The 18,778-nt window shown below is 35.1% G+C and overlaps 3 protein-coding genes and 2 non-coding genes across 6 annotated transcripts; 2 read left to right on the top strand and 3 right to left on the bottom strand.

The window, feature by feature from the left end:
- Positions 1-121: 121 nt before the first annotated feature.
- LOC149382286 (F-box protein At4g09920-like) lies at positions 122-2,018 on the bottom strand. The gene is made up of 2 exons (XM_089601472.1): positions 780-2,018; positions 122-298 (listed from the first exon to the last, which is right to left on the bottom strand). Exons 1-2 carry the CDS (start codon positions 2,016-2,018, stop codon positions 122-124), a joined length of 1,416 nt encoding a protein of 471 aa, XP_089457598.1.
- A 2,448-nt stretch (positions 2,019-4,466) lies between these two features.
- Positions 4,467-4,633, bottom strand: LOC149382285 (U1 spliceosomal RNA). The gene has a single exon (XR_016293979.1). It is a non-coding gene; the product is annotated as a U1 spliceosomal RNA (small nuclear RNA).
- A 4,579-nt stretch (positions 4,634-9,212) lies between these two features.
- LOC149382284 (U1 spliceosomal RNA) lies at positions 9,213-9,375 on the bottom strand. Its single transcript, XR_016293978.1, has one exon. It is a non-coding gene; the product is annotated as a U1 spliceosomal RNA (small nuclear RNA).
- Positions 9,376-9,924: 549 nt separating this feature from the next.
- On the top strand, positions 9,925-13,035 carry LOC149382283 (cysteine synthase-like). The gene is made up of 11 exons (XM_089601585.1): positions 9,925-10,073; positions 10,315-10,365; positions 10,469-10,581; positions 10,670-10,727; positions 10,831-11,094; positions 11,342-11,479; positions 11,579-11,630; positions 12,135-12,214; positions 12,431-12,490; positions 12,581-12,661; positions 12,774-13,035. The coding sequence occupies exons 2-11, from the start codon at positions 10,327-10,329 to the stop codon at positions 12,861-12,863; spliced, it is 975 nt and encodes a 324-aa protein (XP_089457711.1). The 5' UTR covers positions 9,925-10,073; positions 10,315-10,326; the 3' UTR covers positions 12,864-13,035.
- Positions 13,036-14,874: 1,839 nt separating this feature from the next.
- On the top strand, positions 14,875-18,778 carry LOC149382282 (bifunctional L-3-cyanoalanine synthase/cysteine synthase D1-like). Of its 2 annotated transcripts, XM_089601849.1 has the most exons (10): positions 14,875-15,027; positions 15,186-15,298; positions 15,384-15,441; positions 15,947-16,210; positions 16,314-16,451; positions 16,876-16,927; positions 17,922-18,001; positions 18,084-18,143; positions 18,240-18,320; positions 18,433-18,778. In XM_089601849.1, the coding sequence occupies exons 1-10, from the start codon at positions 14,989-14,991 to the stop codon at positions 18,520-18,522; spliced, it is 975 nt and encodes a 324-aa protein (XP_089457975.1). In that variant the 5' UTR covers positions 14,875-14,988; the 3' UTR covers positions 18,523-18,778. The 2 variants fall into 2 exon arrangements, with proteins under 2 accessions (XP_089457975.1, XP_089457977.1); XM_089601851.1 differs by lacking the exon at positions 14,875-15,027 and having other exon boundaries at positions 15,235-15,298; positions 15,389-15,441.

Genomic DNA, 18,778 nt, shown 5'->3' with positions numbered 1-18,778 from the left:
TAGCTAAATTCAACATAAAAGAAACCATCAAAATAAAAACAAATTAAAAAAAAACATCGCATATCCAAGATATTGAAATACAAAATCCGAAATAAGTCCATAGAATTAAATGTGAATCTTATCAAAGATACATTTTCTCTTCTATGGTCAACGTCTCCATCGACGGCGAAATCCAGCCCAGAGACGCCTTGAAAATCCTTTTCCGAAACAATGCGTTTTCCATCTTCACCTTCAAATGCTTCAGAGTGGGCAAAGGCGGATTGAACTCGTTCCTCAACTCAGTTGGAATTATGAGAGCCTTCAGAATCAAGCATTTAAAGGAAATGATAAATTAATCTTAGATACGATAATCTAAAGAAAATGAAAGAAGGAGGCGATTGTGTTTTGTTGAGAGAAAAAATATTATCAAATTCATAATGAAATTGATTACGGAAGTTAATGTTTGAAGAAATTTATATAAGGATAGATCGATTGTAACAAGCTCAAACTAATTGAGCAAAATGACTTATTTTACAGTTTTATAACTATAATCAATCTTCAAATTTCATGCTTTTTTTAACAAATCTGTACTAGAAAACTAGAAAGAAAAAAAAAACACATGAATATGTTCTTATTTTATAATCAATCTGACTTATTTTGTAGCCTGTTTCAAACTTCATAAATGAATATGCTCTTATTTTTATTCCCTCTACTATCCATAATTAGAAAAAAAAAAAAAAAAAAAAAACAAATTTGTACATAAAGTCAACTAGTAGACAATTAAAGAGAAGAAAATGTACCTTTTCAGTGGTGACCCAAATAGACAATTCCTTGCAAGAGTCTAAATTTGCTAGAAAATGTATCAGATTGGCGTACCACTGCTGACTATAATTTGTAGTCGACGAATTCCATGCAAAGATTGCAATTTCTGCTACTAAAATTACGCCGCACTTCAAAGTTAAGCCCATTAATGATTGATCGCGGTAGCTAAAGAACTCCAATTTCGGCGCAATTATTGTTGCTTTCCTCTCGAGGACATGCCCAATTTTCTTCACCACAAGCCTCTCTAGAGTCTCACTCTCAATCTGGATATGCACGAGGTTATCACAACTGTCCAAAACAAGCTCCTTCAGAAACGGAAGCGCAGCGACCAAATCTTTCAACGACCCGTCTCCAAAACTCGCATTCGACAACGACAGGTGCTTGATAGAAAAACACGAGGCAAGAGCCAAGAGACAAGCTTGGTGACTATAGCCTCTGTCATAGACAAGAGACTCAACGTTCTCCGCTTGTACCCGAATCTCCCTTGTATGACAAGCACAACTATCTTGAATGATCTTCACGCACTTGAGACTCGGACTCTTAACATCAGAGTTTTTCAAGTCTACGCAATTTTTTAGGATTAGCTCCTCGAGAGAAGGGGAAGCGGACAAAAGACTGCTCAAATGATCGTCCGTTAGTCCATAGATCTTCTCAAGCGAGAGAGATTTCAACGATGGAAAGTGACCAAAAGAACAATTTCCCTTTGGCCACTCGATGCCTTGGAGCTCAAGATACTCCAACGAGCGCATGCGAACTAAGAATACTTGCGGGAAATAGTATAAGTGCACCTTTTTCCTTTCCACCCCGGCGGATAAAAAGTGAAGCTTGAACTTTTTCACATGCTGTGAAACAACGGAGTCCAACCAATTATCCACGCGCGATTTTGCGCCGTGATACTCCGTAAAAAGGGCGAAATCGGTAACTGACTCATTTGTGTATCGCCGGTGATGAGAGTACTTGTCCATTAACTTATTGAATACTATTTTATTTCGATAGTTTGAGGACCGAGCTTTGAATGATGGGACGCGGGCCCATAGTAGTTCCCATCGCTTCGAAAGGACACTCGTTTTGACAGCCGATTTGGTTGGAACAAGAGAGAGAATGCGAAGGAGTACTTCTTCTGGTAAATTTGATATGACATCTGCATCATTATTGTCCTCGGATTCTTTAGTGTCTTCTTCTTTTTTGATCCGCTTTTCTATCCTCTCGGTAGCCATACCAACAAAAAACTGAAAGAGAAAATCATGCCACATGTAGATTTGATTACCATGACAATTTGATAAATCATAAAATGGGTAAGAGAGAACAACAAATATTTCACAAATAATTATCATATATACATCCAAAGAATGACATAACAACTTGCAACAGAATTAGAACCACGTAATTTTGAGTGCGAGGACCCAAGTGAAAAAGTAAAAGGAAAAAAATTAGAAAACAAATTTCCTATTGGTTTATGGTTTGAATTTACAAAAATCTAACCATCTATAAAAACATCTACGAAACTCGTTCAGATCATAAATCGCATGTCATTTTCTAACAATTTTTTTTTCAACTAACAGTATTCACGAAAAATAAACAAAATTTCACGGCAATTGATAGCTCTTTTAAACATGGGTTAAAACAAAGGCGGCCGTAGAGCAATCTTTTAAACATCCATAATTATGATGACAAACCTAATACTTCAGGACATACTACATCTTACAAGTACATTTATTTTTTTTAAATCAAACTTTGATTTATTAAAATTTAAAGCAATATATAATATGAAATAAAAGCAATAGACACATGAACACTAGTTATTATTGTAAAGCTTTAATGTATGGCATCTGTACTTATTGTTTTAACTTAGAGTTATTAGTCTTTTTTTATAGGTAGGCATGATACCCAAATTATAAGTTTCAAATTTGCTCTCGTTAAATATTTTTCACCATTAGAAAATATTGGGCATCTAAATCTTCTGAATTGAGATAATTGGATTGTAAAACTATTGAAGTTATCGAATAGGCCAGAAAAACATAGATTCATGAAAACGGTTCTCCGAGAGGAAAGACATCTAAAATTACGAGAATAATAAAATTGTATTATAAGCAAATGACTTACACTAAAAAGAAAAATCGTTAAAGACTTACAAGTTCCGAAGGAGTACTAAGTAGAGGCAGAGCTTTAAGAAGAGAGGGGTCGTAAAGTAAAAAGGAAAAAAGAGCGGAGAACCAAATCAAAGGAATGAATGAATAAGTGAATGAATTGAGATTTTATATAAAAATGCGATGCATTGGTAGAAGTGATAACTTAATTAAAAAATCTAAATATCTTAATTATTGAACAAAACGCCTGTAATCTAGATTAAATTCGTGTTGCGGTCTACTTTCTTTTAGAAGATATTAGTTCAATTTCTCACCGATGTAAAAAGAATTATTTTTTAAATTTAAACGGTAATGGATTTTTTTTAATATTAATCCTCTAAAAAAGGTAAAACACTGTTGAAGGTTTACTGATTCTTTTGTATTTAATTTGGATTTTAATTCAGTGATAAGATCCTATTAATAAACATACCATATTCGGCATCCAGTACTTATTGCTTTTTTCAGATTTTCCATGTAAAAGCTGAGAAGTTACAAAATTATTAGTCAAACTTTGAACTTGCAATGAACTTAAACGGGAAAATATATGTGGGGCCCACTTGGTTCATGTGGCCTAGAAGAATGTGTACAGTGACTGTTCACAGAGTTTGTTAAGCTTAAAAAGGAATGTTGACCTTCATAGCATTTGGTCCAATATCCATGTCAAGCCAAGTGTTTGGTCGAAGCCCAAGGAGCCTTGAGTTTGTCTGTTTCTAGAGCTTGGTTTCAAATACCGCGGATTCTACATGCCCGCAGTAGAGTTTCGAGTATATTCCGTAAATATCTTATTTTCCGCAAAAAAAAAAAAAAATCACAAATATCGAAAATAATTTCATCAAATTTTGTAACTTTTTTTACAGATACCTCAATAATATTTATATAATAAATTCCGGAAAACCTTTGACACTTACCACGAAAGATAAGCGATAAACCAGTAAAATTGAAGTCATGGTACGATAACGGTAAGTTAATCCTTAGTCTAGTGCACCTCCAAGATTCTAAGCAACACATTGATAACCGCATAAAACACTCTATGTGACCAAGCTAGTTCTTGAATTTAAGTTAATGTATTAAGAGTTTGATTTTGGGATTATATAATAAATCGCGGTAAACCTTCGACACTTACCACAAAAGGTAAGCGATAAACCAGTAAAATTGAAATTACAGTACGATAATGGTAAGTTAACCCTTGATCTACGTAAACCAAGCTAGTTCTTGAATTTAAGTTAATGTATTAAGAATTTGTTTTAGGGATTATATAATAAATCATGGTAAACCTTCGACACTTACACAGAAGATAAGCGATAAACCAATAAAATTGAAGTCACGAATCACAGTACAATAATGGATTAACCGACAACCAATAAAATTGAAGTCTCGAATCACAGTACCATAATGGATAACTGACCAAGCAATAAATTAATCCTCGGTCTAGTGCACCTCCAAAATTCTAAGCAACACATTATAAACCACATAACACATTTTCTGTACAACCAATTAAAGTTGATATATTAAGAGTTTGATTTTGGGATTAGAATCTGGGTAGGGGCCGCGCGAACACAGGCCCCCAAAACCACAAATTACGACGTACAATCTCCCAAAAAGGGGAGATGTTAGGCTAGTGCACCTCCAACATGTGCAATGGAAGCCACTTGCCTAGGCCATGGGCCTATCTGATCACCCATTTCAGACCCCGTCCAGGTATGTAAGTTTGAAGAGTCACATGCTCTTTCTTTTATATCACTTCTCTCACCCAAACTCGCTTCTTCTCTAACCATGTGGGACAATGCCACCTATCACTCTCAAATCTCAATCTCCTCTCTAACTAATGGTCTGTGGGCTGAACTCAAAAGACGAGAAAATACCACGGCCTAGATAACTTTTCTTTGACAACTAGCCACACTAATATTTTATTATTAAAATATGCATCATACTAATATATTTTTTTATTTTTATTTTTGTATCCATGACGTAATATTGAAACATAAATAAGTCATAGACTAACAAAAATTAAAGTTAAGTACTTACACTTTGAAAACCTTTTTTTATTGATTGATTAATATATTTTATTATTATTTAAGATTGGATAAACCTATAATCTAATAATTATACTTGGATTTGGGTAGGAATTGGTCACAAATAACGTGGTCGCGGGTCTTTCTTGATTACTAATTTGTCCAACCAAACCTCTCGACCTACGCATTCGGAAACCCCTTTCTGTCTTTATCGACATAAAAACTTTTGGTCATTAAAAAGGACAAAAAATAGTCTCTAACTTAATAGAAACTTCTAAGCGTTAAGGACTGAAACTACCCGTTATTAGGAACTAGAATTTCCGTTCCAAAACCAAAAAAATTTCCGGTTCTAGAAAAAATATAACCAATTGAGCAAAAACTTTTTGTACTTATTTTCCCTTGATATATGTATCGTTACTTTACATAGGTTATTTATCATCGACATGCATTTGTTGGGTATACCATATTCATATAGATGGTCAATATAACTCTTAAAATAACTGATAAACATTCCAAAGATTCAATATACAATTTTCATTAGCCAAATTTAAGAAGAAAGAAAAGATTGAGACTTGGGATTAGGTGAGGGCCGCGCGAACGCAGTCCCTCACTGCCATAAATAACGATGTTGACTCTCCCTCAAAAGGGAGATCATTGATCGCCCATTGACCCCTCCTAGGTAAGTACTTTTGTCACGCCCCGACGAGTCGTTTATTTAGTTAGCAAACTTGTGAATTTTTTTTTAAACATAAACGACACGACGTCATGACAAACCTTTCGTATCTATACACAACACCATTCTATTAACTTAAAGTCTACATGCTTATACGACATAACAAAAGAAACAACCTACTTGACCTTTCGGTTTTAGAAAGACTCCACAAAACACAAACAATTCACAAAACATTACTCAAAAGAAAGCCCATCATGTCAAAGTAGCCCATATAAGAAGTCTCGTCCATGTGGAGGCACTCGCCAGTCAACCCACTACTGTATATGCAACTCTTATTTACATTCCTCACCTGTATCACAAAAACGAGTGAGCTAACGCCCAGTAAGCAGAAATAATGCATATGATATAATTTTCACTTTAAAACTCAAGCAATTTTTCCCATCTTTTCTTCTTTTGAAAACTCTTCTTAGTTGCGCTCAAGGTGTGTGTTGTAAGAAGTTCACTCTGGCCAATTTCGCATACATGCATGACTAACGCCGCAACGGTAAGGTGTCCAGCACTGCATACAGCTCGGAAGTCACAACCATAAGGTGCCCAACACTATATATGGCCCGAAACTACCCATGAGACCGATCCTATCTCACGAAAATACAGCTAACTCTCCGATCTTAGGAGTTAGCCGAACTAGTTCTCCGATCTTATGAACTAGTCAACCATTCATGGACGACCCACAACACACGTCCTTCTTTCGAAAAACCTCGTTTCTCGTAAAAAAACTCTTTTATCATTTTTAGATGAGATGCACATGAATGCAAATGCAATAAATGCAATCATCACATACCATATCATGTAAATGCAAGCACATAAGCGACACACACAACACATCGTTTTTGTGATACAGTCGGAATGTTTCTACTTACCTGATTCACAATCAAACAGAAAGATCCTACTCCGACTCCTAATAGTAAGTTCTCGTTACTTGTAGAACGTGAAGCTTCTTTTCGCGCGATAACGATTATCGACTTCAAAACCTGTAACACGTCTAGCGAATTGAAATTCTTTGTCGAGATTACGCTATGACCAAGACTTGAGATATTTGGGAAGACTTAGGTTCGTTATTGTCAATCTCAGGTTTCGAACTACGTTCTTATCTTGTTTATTGATTACAAGAATCTTGGGTAAATGATTTATTTTTTACCCATTTATCCGGAATCCATATCTAAATCTCTCGTAATCATTTTCATACACCCGAGTCAGCTCTATCGATTTGATTCCAAAATCTTTACAACATGTTTAGCATATTAAATATCCTATGAACCAGGATTCTTATTTCTGTGTCCTTTTATCGGACTTAGAACTTGAACTACGCTAAGAACAAAATGTAAAATAAAATTCTTCAAACGACCTCCGCATGCGGATATCGTGAGTGACTCACGAGTCAATAGCTGATTTTTATGAAACTTTTGAATCTCGTCTATTGAAGTGAACTTCTCCGAACCGACTCGTTACGTTACGTTTCTTTCGCGATAAAACTGCGCAAAACACAAGTCATAAAATTTACTGACTTGTCATAAAAATTGGCGAACTTGTCACAAAATCCGTTAAACCTTGAATTGTCGTTGATCTAACCCGACCCACACACTTACTTTCAGATAATTGTACGAGCCATATCACGTTAATTCAAAACAAACCGAGCTTAGCACACTTCCAGTATTTCATTCTCATTATCTATCACCCAAGCTTCAAAAACTGGAAACAAAGCAAACCCAAAACCAATCGAGCATCCAACATATAACATCAAGCAACTACAACAACAAAAACACACGGCCAAAAGAAATCAGAGACCCATCTTTACTGTCATACACTGCCCCAAAAACAGCAAAACAAAAACCCAAATTTTCGTCCAAACAACAACCAGACCAAAAAATCTCATATCCGAGCAGCAGCTAAAGAACATATCATAACTTCAGTTACACAAATAGAAATCCAACGATTCCAGTTTCATAACAAAATTAACTTCCCTATCTTTCTAACGATATAAGCCGAATTTGGATCACGACAACTATCTCAAACACATCCCGCAAAATTGGTTCACAGGTTCGGAGTTCCAGTTTTTTTCTCAGCTTTGAAACACTGATTTAAAAAATTCATATCTCATTCAATTATTAACGGATTTCCACGTTCTTGGACTTTTTAGAAACCTCATGAAGTCTATTATTCAGAAAAATTAACAAGCTAAAACATTTTAGAACATAGCAGACTGGATACGTCCGTATTATCATATTGTGCAGTTTAGTTCATGAGAATTCAAACAACATCAATAAATCTCTAGAAATTGAAATCAAGGAAACCACGAGCCAAATAACAATTAATCTCCGAAAGCATCAACGAGAACAAAAGCATTGAAACCCTAATTCGGACTTAACATGAGAGATTTCGAATCTCTTACCTCGTTGACTAGCTCGAACTCTGACGTGATGCTCAATCCTTCTTCTTAACGAAAATCATATCAAAACCTTGCAGAAAATCGACACTCGAGCCAACACACGAAGCTCAGACGAATTGAAGAACAATAAGAATGAAGAAAAACGAAGAGTAACGTGATGAGAAAATCTTTAATTATTTTCGAATCTTTAATTCCCATTCTTGATTTCTCGTCCTTTCGAGAAAATCCTTTAATGGTACTTTTGTCGTTCACAAGCACAAAATTCAATTTAAACGCCCAAGTATTTTCAAAACCATTTTCTCGACCTTTTTTTTAAAATTATTATTTACATAAATAAAAGTCGGTATTTTACAACTTCTAACCCTCACGCCCTTTCATTATCTATACCCTCTCACCAATACAATTCATCTCCTTCCCTTCCCATGTGGGACTTCCTTCTTTCTTTTCACAGCCTCTCTTTTAGTTAGGAAAAGTATTATAAGTATATATTATAACTATAATTATATACCTCTTAGGCTCTCACATAACATATTGTATGATATAACATTAGTCTTTAATGTTACTCACTAAGCTAACTACTAACTACTAACTGCTATTATAAGTTATTAACGATATTCGTAACAAAACAAAAATTTGTTAGGGTAATATACACTATCCATGGAGATTAAGTATCTATGAAATAAGAAAAAGACCGTATTGATTGTGTTATCTACTACATTTTTCTTTTACTTGGTAACTATTTTTTAATAATGAAATGCATTTTTGGGGTATAGTATACCCTATTGATAGAGAGAGTCATGTGTAACTCTTCAAATAATTATCAAATGAACAAAACTTGATTAATAACCAACAAAAATAATGAATTTAACATGAATTCATATTTTTTTATAAACTAAACAATGAAGAAAAAAAAATGAAGGAATAACGTTTAAATAAACAAAATGATAGTACCGTAATGTAATTTTTGGATTAATAGTCACACTAGTTAAAATTGGCTATTCTGTGTAAAATTTTAAAGCGTTAGTTATTTTACAATTTCAACGTGTCTTAAGTTCATGTAATTTTTTCTTAATATAAAGCTAAACTAAATTACGTAAATCATAAGAGTATAGTGGTAAGAGTGGTACGTGGAAAAAAATTAAACTTGGATTGGGTGAGGGCCGCGCGAACGCAGGCCCTCGCTGCCACAAATAACGACGTTGACTCTCCCTCAATGGGGAGATCATAGCCCAACGCACTTCCTTAATGTGCAATGGAAGCCATTGGCCTAAGCCATGGGTCTTCTTGATCGCCCATTGACCCCGCCCAGGTAAGTACTTTTCACCGAAGCACCCTTTCATTATATATACTCTCTCACCAACTCGATTCCTCTCCTTCGACTTCCCATGTGGGACTTCTTTCTTATCTTTATGGATAACATATAATAAGTCCAGTCCTAGTAGCTCTGAGAAATTATAAATAAATCAGTGTTGTTTGTTTGTTGGGGTTTCACATGCTCTTTTGAGAATGACAGCCCGCAGATTTGCTTTTTTGGGTTGGGACCCCAGAGATATTCTAACTTAACAGCTTTGTGGTTGAGAGAGTCTGTGAAACGTTTTTTTTAGTGAAGGCGACGAAGAATAACCTTACTATTATGAGTCAAGTTGTTAAGCCAATCGGTGTGACCGCTGTGAAGCGCAAAGGGTTAAATGACCTTATGCTGTAAGCAACAAAGAATATATATATATATATATATAAATATTTATAAATAATATGAGAAAGGGACAAAGCTTTTAATCAATGAATACTGAATTATATGACATGAAAGCTACTCTCAAATTCAGACGTCATTATTTTGTCGTTTTCTATTTAGGGAGAGAGACTATCAGGATAGACTCTCCTCTCTTTAATAACCTTTTTTATTCCTCTCTTCATTTTCTTCTTTCGTTCTCTTCTTCTTCTTGATCCAATTTTGGGCGTGAAATTGCTTGTCGATTAATTGGGGATTCTGAACAGAAGAGTACATTATTAATTAGGTTCAACTTCGTTATTAACTGTCTGTCTTTATTATTCACAAAGTTTTTTTTTTATACCAACAATAGTCTTTTTGGTGGCGTGTGTTTGGAATTGGAACCATCTTCTATAGAATAAGTACTTGAAATTGCAAATAGTAGAACTCTTGAAAAGTAACTCTGATTCTTCCACCAATTTTATCTTTCCGTACCGTTATTTTTAGCTTAGAAAGAGAGACACCAATTTTGTCGTTCCCTGTAACAGGAATAGCATAAAATGGAAGACAAGTGCAGAATCAAGAAAGATGTTACAGAGGTAAATAAATAAATTTTATTATTGGAACACATATATAATTAAAGTTAAACCAATGGACATGATGAGTAATTTTTTTTTTTTTGTTGGCCTTTGCTTGCTTTAGCTGATTGGCAATACACCAATGGTGTATCTCAACAACGTTGTGGACGGTAATTGCGTTGCCCGAATCGCCGCCAAGCTTGAGTCAATGCAGCCTTGCTCTAGCGTCAAAGACAGGCATTGATGATTATCAATGATTATCAATTTCCCCTTCATCGAGACGCCACAATGATTAACGATCCGTTTGATTTTTTTTTCCGTTCAGAATAGCGCATAGCATGATCCGAGACGCAGAGGAAAAGGGTCTGATCACGCCCGGCAAGGTTAGTTTTTTTCTTTTCTTTTCTTCTTTTTTCGCTAAAAGTTCATGCTTTCATAAGCCTTGAACTAACTTGTAATCGACGGGTGGGATTTGTTTTTTTGAAGACGGTCCTTGTGGAGCCCACGAGTGGAAACACGGGCATCGGATTGGCGTTCATAGGAGCGATCAAGGGCTACAAGGTCAAGGTGACAATGCCGTCTTCACAGAGCATCGAGAGGAGGATCGTGCTCCGAGCGTTCGGGGCCGAGGTTTTCCTCACCGACCCGGCCAAGGGCTTTCAAGGGGGTCTTGACAAGGCATTGGAGCTCATGGATAGCACGCCCAACAGCCATATGCTTCATCAATTCGCAAATCCCGCCAATCCAAAGGTAGTAATACTCGACGTACATTACCATTTTTTTTTTTAACAAATTTTATTATAAAAAATTGGTAGAAAATTATAAATTTAACATACTCAACTCAAATTGTTAGTTTTAAATGCCTTATAATTAAAAAATGAATAAACAAAAAACCGGACCAGATCAGATCAGATCAGAGAAATTTGTACATCCCAAGGCGTTAAACCTTGTGAATGTTGTTGTTGTTTTTCGTTTTTTGATTTTTGTTTTTTTGCAGATACATTATGAAACCACTGGACCAGAGATATGGAGAGATTCGGGAGGAAAAGTCGACATGCTTGTTTCGGGGATTGGGACTGGGGGTACATTGACGGGTGCCGGGAAGTTTCTCAAGGAGCAGAACCCGGAGATTAAGGTTTATTTCGAAATATATACGTGCATCTATTGATAATTAGATAGAGAAGTGATTGATTATGCTTATAATTGGATTCTTTCCTTGTTTGTTTTCTTACAGGTTTATGGGGTAGAGCCAGTCGAAAGTGCAGTCTTGAGTGGTGGGCCACCCGGTGAGTTTTTAAATCTCATCGTGTCCGTATAATAATTCTTTTCGGGTTGGAACAGGATGGGTAGGATATTCCTACAAGTTTGGATTTTAGATGTTTAATCATGTCCAAACTTGGATTATTAGGAATTCTATATTTTCACTAAACAACCCTTTAGTGAATTAATACATCAGGTGATCCGGTCGTGATCGGAGTCACCTGAGCACTTCATGTTGTAAGATGGTTCGGTTCTTGGCGGATGGTGATGTGGCAGAGAAGAGAAGTGCATTGCGTTTGATACTTTCTCTGTGATATATGATATATCCCTAAACTCACTAGGCCTTCTAATTGAGATCAATGTTTGAATGGGGGCTCGAATTGATCATTTAGAAAAAAAGAAAAGAAAAGAAAAAAGAAATAGGGTTCTGTTTGGCTTTTTTTTTTTTTTTTTTTTTTGCTGCATCTCATTTTGGTTCGACATTCATATCCCGAAAAGTTCATTTTTTAAGCAACGTACGAATGTTACAGGGAAGCATTTGATTCAAGGACTCGGAGCTGGTTTGATACCAGATGTTCTGGAGCTTAGTCTGCTTGATGAAGTTATCCAAGTAATTTTTATATAATTTTTTTTTTTTCCGCCATAAATTTATCACAATAAAGCCCTAGTTAGTCTAGTCTCGAGCTCAAATCACTTTCAAAAACCTGAGTCCATGATCAAGCAAAGCGTTTGGAAATCAAGCAATCTCGTCCAACTATATATATATAAAACAGTTTATGATCATATAGATAGCCATTATCTGAATTACTTATTAAAAACATTTCAGGTATCGAGCGAAGAAGCTATTGAAATGGCCCAACAGCTTGCTCTAAAAGAAGGCTTGCTGGTTAAGCAATCCGAAATTTACCACCTAATGCCCTTTCCAATTCAAATCTTGTCTGACTAATCCAAGTTTTTATTTTTATTTTTTTTGCAGGTTGGCATTTCATCCGGGGCCGCTGCTGCAGCTGCGATTCAGCTCGCAAAGAGGCCGGAAAACGCCGGAAAACTCATAGCAGTAATGAATTTCACGTCTCTTAATTGGAAGTTAATAGTATTCAAGGGACTAATAAACCAATCTCACTAACGCCATTACTTGTTATTGTATTACTTTCTCTCCTCTTTTGCAGGTTGTGTTTCCGAGTTTCGGAGAACGTTACTTGTCCTCTGCGCTCTTCGATTCAATCAGGCTCGAAGCTGAGAACATGCCTGTTTACTGAAAAGATCATTCGCCGAATCTGCACTCGCTGAACGACGATTCTTGACTGAGAGCTTTAGTCACTTTTGAATAATAAACTACGACATTGAGTTTCTCAGCAAACTACTCTCACATTTGGGGAAATTATTATTTAATCATTGATTCGCAATATTAAATTATCTCCACGTTTTCTATCTTGTGTCTTAATTGTAAATGCATGGCCGTAAAAATAATAATAACTAATAAATAACGAGGAAGTGTTTTCATCAAGGTTCTAAACGCCGGAGAAATTTGCCGACATTCATCGGCGAAGTCGTTGCCGAAGCACTGACAGCCAACGGAGACGTGTTTTGTCGTTTCTCCGTTGAATGTCATTCGAAATTCGCCGAAACGACGCGTCGTTCGGCAAAAAAAAATGGTCGACAATTTTGATGAGCAAGTACTGCATTCGCTGAGTCCTCTCCGTCGCCGGCCCGGCGGCTGCAGATCGCCACTAAATCATTCCGATGAGATGATCTAATTTGGGGGCAATTTTTCTGGTTCTGAAAAACTAATTTGAAGTTGGAATTTAATTGTTTATGTAAAACAATGAGAGTTTGGAAAGAAAAGATTTGAGTTTGAAATTTTGAAATGGCTTAATGTTGAAGAAGAAGAGATGAAGATGGTGATGGTGGTGCGTGCAAGATGGCTAAGTGTTGATTTTTTTTTTCTTCACTTTTTTGGTTTGTTTGTATGTAAACGTCAAATTGCTGAGGTGATGGTGGTGTTTATTTTTATTTTCTTTAATTAATGACTATATTGTTTTATTGTGATTTGTGACTTCCTACGATACCTCGTTATCTTAGGCTCTATACGAGTATCTTCGATCAACACCTATCATATTTCTATGTTCTATCTAGGGCGGCTGTTTATTCGGCATTTCTATGGTATCTTAGAAGTTGTTAGTTAACATTATAGCTCACATACTTCTAAGACTTTCTTCATAATGATACTACCAACTATTCATAATAGTATTACTGAATATTTCACCTGGAGTCGTCCTACTACTTCAAAACTTATATCTAAGAATATAAGAATCCCCATATTTCATGGATCTTTTACTATTCTATGTTCGTCCCGAAAGCTGTGTATAATTAACTAACGGATTGCTCTTAAAATAGACAAAAGGAGTATAATGACACAAAAAATGACATTGAGGGACAAACATGTTGTAAATATGTTGTAGTTCAGGGGCATTTATGCCATTTATTATTATTATTTTTTTTTTTATCATTTATATATCGGTTGTTTTGCAAAAAAAAATATTATCAGCCACCCTCAAATAATTTAAATTTTGACTATATTTACAAGTATTTTTCTATGAGTTTATTTTGCAACATTATTTCCGTTCGATTTTTCATGAAAAACGACATTTGAATATGGCATATCAGTTGTCTTTTTCCACATTTTTTCCGTTCGGTTTTTTTGTCGGCGTATCGATTTTCCGTAAATTAGGAGGCTCGAAACGGTGTCGAAAACGGCATTTTGAACTTGGTTTTCATAGACATTTCAGCTGCAATGTTATGTTATTTGTGAGACGCCAAAGAAATGGTAAACTCCAATTTGGCTAGCTCGTATGATGATTTTTTTTTTGGTCCATTAGATATATAATTATATTTATAGTTTCACATTAATATATAACCAACATTTCGTAAATCTTAGAAAAGTAACTGTGTCGTGTCCATGTATTTATACGTGTAAAATTGACGTAAATATTTGACTCTTTTATTTAAATGAAAAGACAAACCAGGAATGTCACGTCATATTTATTGCTATTTATTTATAATTTAACAAACGTTGACTATATAACAATCACAAACGTTTTAGTTGACTACTTAACTAATTTTTTGTATTTTTTTTTTGGTCTCCAAGCTTTAAAACATGCTTTTAAAATTGAACAAAAATAAGAGAAAACTGTACTTGAGTCTTTTGGGAAAGTAAGAAAGCGATTTGAGAACAGAAATTCACATCCCAATTAAAAAAGTGGTCCCAAAGTGATGACTTTGCTGGCATCTTCGTTGATATTTAGAATTCCTAAATTTGCTGTAGATGAGAGAGAGAGAGAGAGAGATTAGCATATCTTTGAGAAGTGAAATAACAATCTCAACATGGAGACCGATATCAGAATCAAGAAAGATGTCACCGAGGTAACAATCTACTCCTTCAACGGCCTTCACTTCACACTCAGAACCCAAGTTAACCATGTTTTCAATCTTTCTCGAGTGGAGTTCTAACTATTAGCTAACAATCTTGCTTTTTTTTTTTTTTTTTTTATTATTACTATTAACTCGCCACTGTGGTTCAGTTGATCGGCAACACTCCAATGGTGTACCTCAACAAAATTGTAGAAGAAGATTGCGTGGCTCGTATCGCCGCGAAGCTGGAGACCATGGAACCTTGCTGTAGTCTCAAAGACAGGCAAGTGAAATATGTATATATGTATATGTAATCACGCCTTAAAGCTTTCCTTCTATTAATTTATTTTTATTTTACTTTATTTTAGGACAGCATATGGAATGATAAAAGATGCAGAGGAGAAGGGTCTAATTACACCAGGGAAGGCAATAATACTGATAATTAAAAATAAAATAAAAAACTTATGGCAATAGTATACATATATTTCATCAAAGCTCACATAACTAATAATGAAGCCATATACATGAAACAAACTTGTTAATTGCCTTTTATCCAACCTTTAGTTAATAACTAGAAATTTAGAAACTTAGGAAAATAGTCAATTTAAATGTTTGACATTGTCAAATAATCAACGCTTAATAAATCTTAAGTAAATAGTCATAAAAGATGACTTGGCCTAATATATTTACCTAAGATTTAGGTCTGTAAATATATGTAAGTGACTATTCACCTAAGATTTAACAAATGTTGGCTAATTAGCAATGTCAAATGTTTAAGTTGGTTATTTTCCTAATGGATCCTTAGAATTTAGCCAATTTGATTACAAGTGATAATATTAATGAAAATTAACCAATTTAATAACGTGGTAATTTAATTGCCTAAAATGCAATTTTAACGTTTCATACCTTTTTTTTTCTTCTTCCCATGAAGACGGTTCTGGTGGAGATCACGAGCGGCAACATGGGGATCGGGCTTGCGTCCATAGCCGCAGCAAAAGGCTACAAGGTCAAATTGGTCATGCCGTCAAATTACAGTGTGGAACGGAGAATCGTGCTCCTAGCTTTCGGGGCTGAGGTGTATCTCACGGACCCTTCAAAGGGCAACCAAGGGGTCCACGACAAGGCCACGGAGATCTTGGAGAGCATCCCGGACAGTCACATGCTCAAACAGATCTCAAACCCGTCCAATCCCAAGGTGCCAAGTGTCTTCATTTATTTATACGCGGGAGAGACAAGGATAGTGACATGGCAGAGTGTTTTATTTATTTATTTATTTTTTATATTTTTTTTGTGAGCAGGCTCATTATGACACTACTGGCCCGGAGATATGGAGAGATTGCGGAGGGAAAGTTGATGCCTTTGTTGCGGGGATCGGGACCGGAGGTACTCTCACTGGGGCCGGGAAATTCCTCAAGGAACAGAATCCGAATATCAAGGTCTAGTTTTTTATTCGTTCATGTAGTTGATATTGTTATAAATCGATGACCATTAAACATTAAATGCAAAAAACAAGGAAACACGTATATGCATGGAAATTTCAAGATGGAAAAAATCACGAGCAAATCAGCAGCAACGGAGCTAACTAGACAACAATACGAGGGGGGCTAGATGAAATATTTTTTTTTAGAGGAGGCTAATATATGAATTTTTTTTCCATATATATTTTATGTAATATTAAAACATTAGAAAGAAAAAAAAAAGCAGTAGATATTTACCCAAAACAATGTGACATGCAAATTTTTGTCGCATTGTGGCCAACAAAACTCTACAATTTTTTACGTATTTTCTTTTTTCATATATAGCTAAGTTGACTGATATAGATATTATAATTCCATTTTGCTTATATGTGTTTATGTACAGCTGTATGGAATAGAGCCGATCGAAAGCTCAGTCCTCAGTGGCGGAGAGGCCGGTGAGAATTCTTTTTATCTTCTTCCTTGAGGCTTCGTTTGGAACCCGGAAAATAAGAGAGAAAGTAAAAAAAAATAAAGAAAATGAAAATGTGAGAAAAAATAATAGAAAAATTCAAAATTCTAATAGTGTTTAGAAGTCATGAAAAATATGAGAGAAAATTAACGTGAAAGTAACGATGAGATAAGAGACGGAGCTAACTTAGGTCTACGGTGGGCTTCAGCCCCCCTCAATTTTTTTTATTTATATTTTTTGACCATTTTTAAAAAGTTTTACATTTTTACTCTAAAAAGTTTACACTTTTGACCCTTTTTAAAAAAAAAAATTCATTTTTGCCATGAATTTATTTAATTAGCCCCCTAATTTTATTTTTTTTTACATTTTTTGCCCATTTTTGAAAAGTTTTACATTTTTTACCCTAAAAAATTTACACTTTTGATCATTTTTTAAAAAAAAAAAATTCATTTTTACCATGAATTTTTTTAAGTAGCCCCCTCTCAAATATTTTTTTACTTACATTTTTTGTCTATTTTTAAAAAGTTTTACATTTTTTACTCCTAAAAATTTACACTTTGGACTCATTTAAAAAAAAATTCATTTTTACCATGAATTTTTTTTAATTAGTCCAACTAAATATTTTTTTTTCAAATAAGCCCCCTATTGAGTTTTTCTGGCTCGGTCCCTAGACGAGACACAAATGTGATACCCTCATAGACAAATGTGGAGATTTTCATTTTCCATTTGATTTTCGAAGGAAAATGAAATATTCATTTTAGTTATACACTTCCATCGCATTTTCCATCATATTTGTTTTCCACCTTATTTTCCTCAATCCAAACAACCTAAGTAAAATATGAGGGATTTCCATTTTCCTTTCCCTCCTATTTTCCGAGTTTCAAACGGAGCCTAAACCGCATTGAACGGTTACATATCGCGTTGTTTAAAAAGATTACACAGTTTTATAAATTGTGTGTGATCTGCGATAAGTGAGATAGGGAAGCATTTGATACAAGGAATCGGGGGTGGCTATATACCCGATGTCTTGGATGTTAGCCTAATCGATGAAATCATTCAAGTGAGTTTTTTTCTCATCTAATAATATTCCTAAATCTAAAATTTGGATTTGGTACCATTTCTCACCGACAATGTATTGACAGATATCGAGCGAGGAAGCCATCGAAACTGCGAAACAGCTTGCCTTGAAAGAAGGTTTGCTGGTATGACATCACTCTTAATAAACAGCTTACCTTTTTTCTTTCTGATTCTACATTTATTTTAACTTCTTTTCTGAGGAAATGTTATATATCTGCCAGGTTGGCATATCCTCGGGTGCTACGGCCGCGGCTGCCATTAAGCTGGCAAAGAGGACAGAAATGGCGGGAAAACTTATCGCCGTAAGTTTTTCTTCTTTTGATCTATTTTATTGTTCTTTTTTTCCTTCTAAGTTATGGTTTGCTTGGATTGTAAGAAAAGAAAATGTGTGTTTGTTTGTTTCTCTCGGCGTAGGTCGTGTTTGCTAGCGCAGGGGAACGTTACTTGTCCACGGCGCTCTTTGATTCACTTAGGCACGAAGCCGAGAACATGAGTTTCGATTGAAGAAAGTGACGCACTTTGATTGAAATAAACATTATTGTATTAGACCATATCGATCCAAACGAATTCTTTAGTCTTCAAGCCTGCCTCAATGATGACTCATTCCAACTTAATGCTGATGGGGCACTCCTCTTAATGGGGGGATTTGAGTAAGAAAAAATATTCTAAATTGCATAGGGGTGTGAGAAAAAAAATTATCTAGGGGAACATATATGAAAAATTATATAATTTTGGGATAAAAAATGATAAAAAGTTTTAA

Source organism: Urtica dioica, chromosome 11 (genome assembly GCF_054948205.1).
Source record: "Urtica dioica subsp. dioica isolate 48M chromosome 11, U.dioica_male_clone48M_v1_H2, whole genome shotgun sequence".
Taxonomy (NCBI): Eukaryota; Viridiplantae; Streptophyta; class Magnoliopsida; order Rosales; family Urticaceae; genus Urtica; species Urtica dioica.
This window is presented reverse-complemented; position numbering and strand designations above follow the sequence as displayed.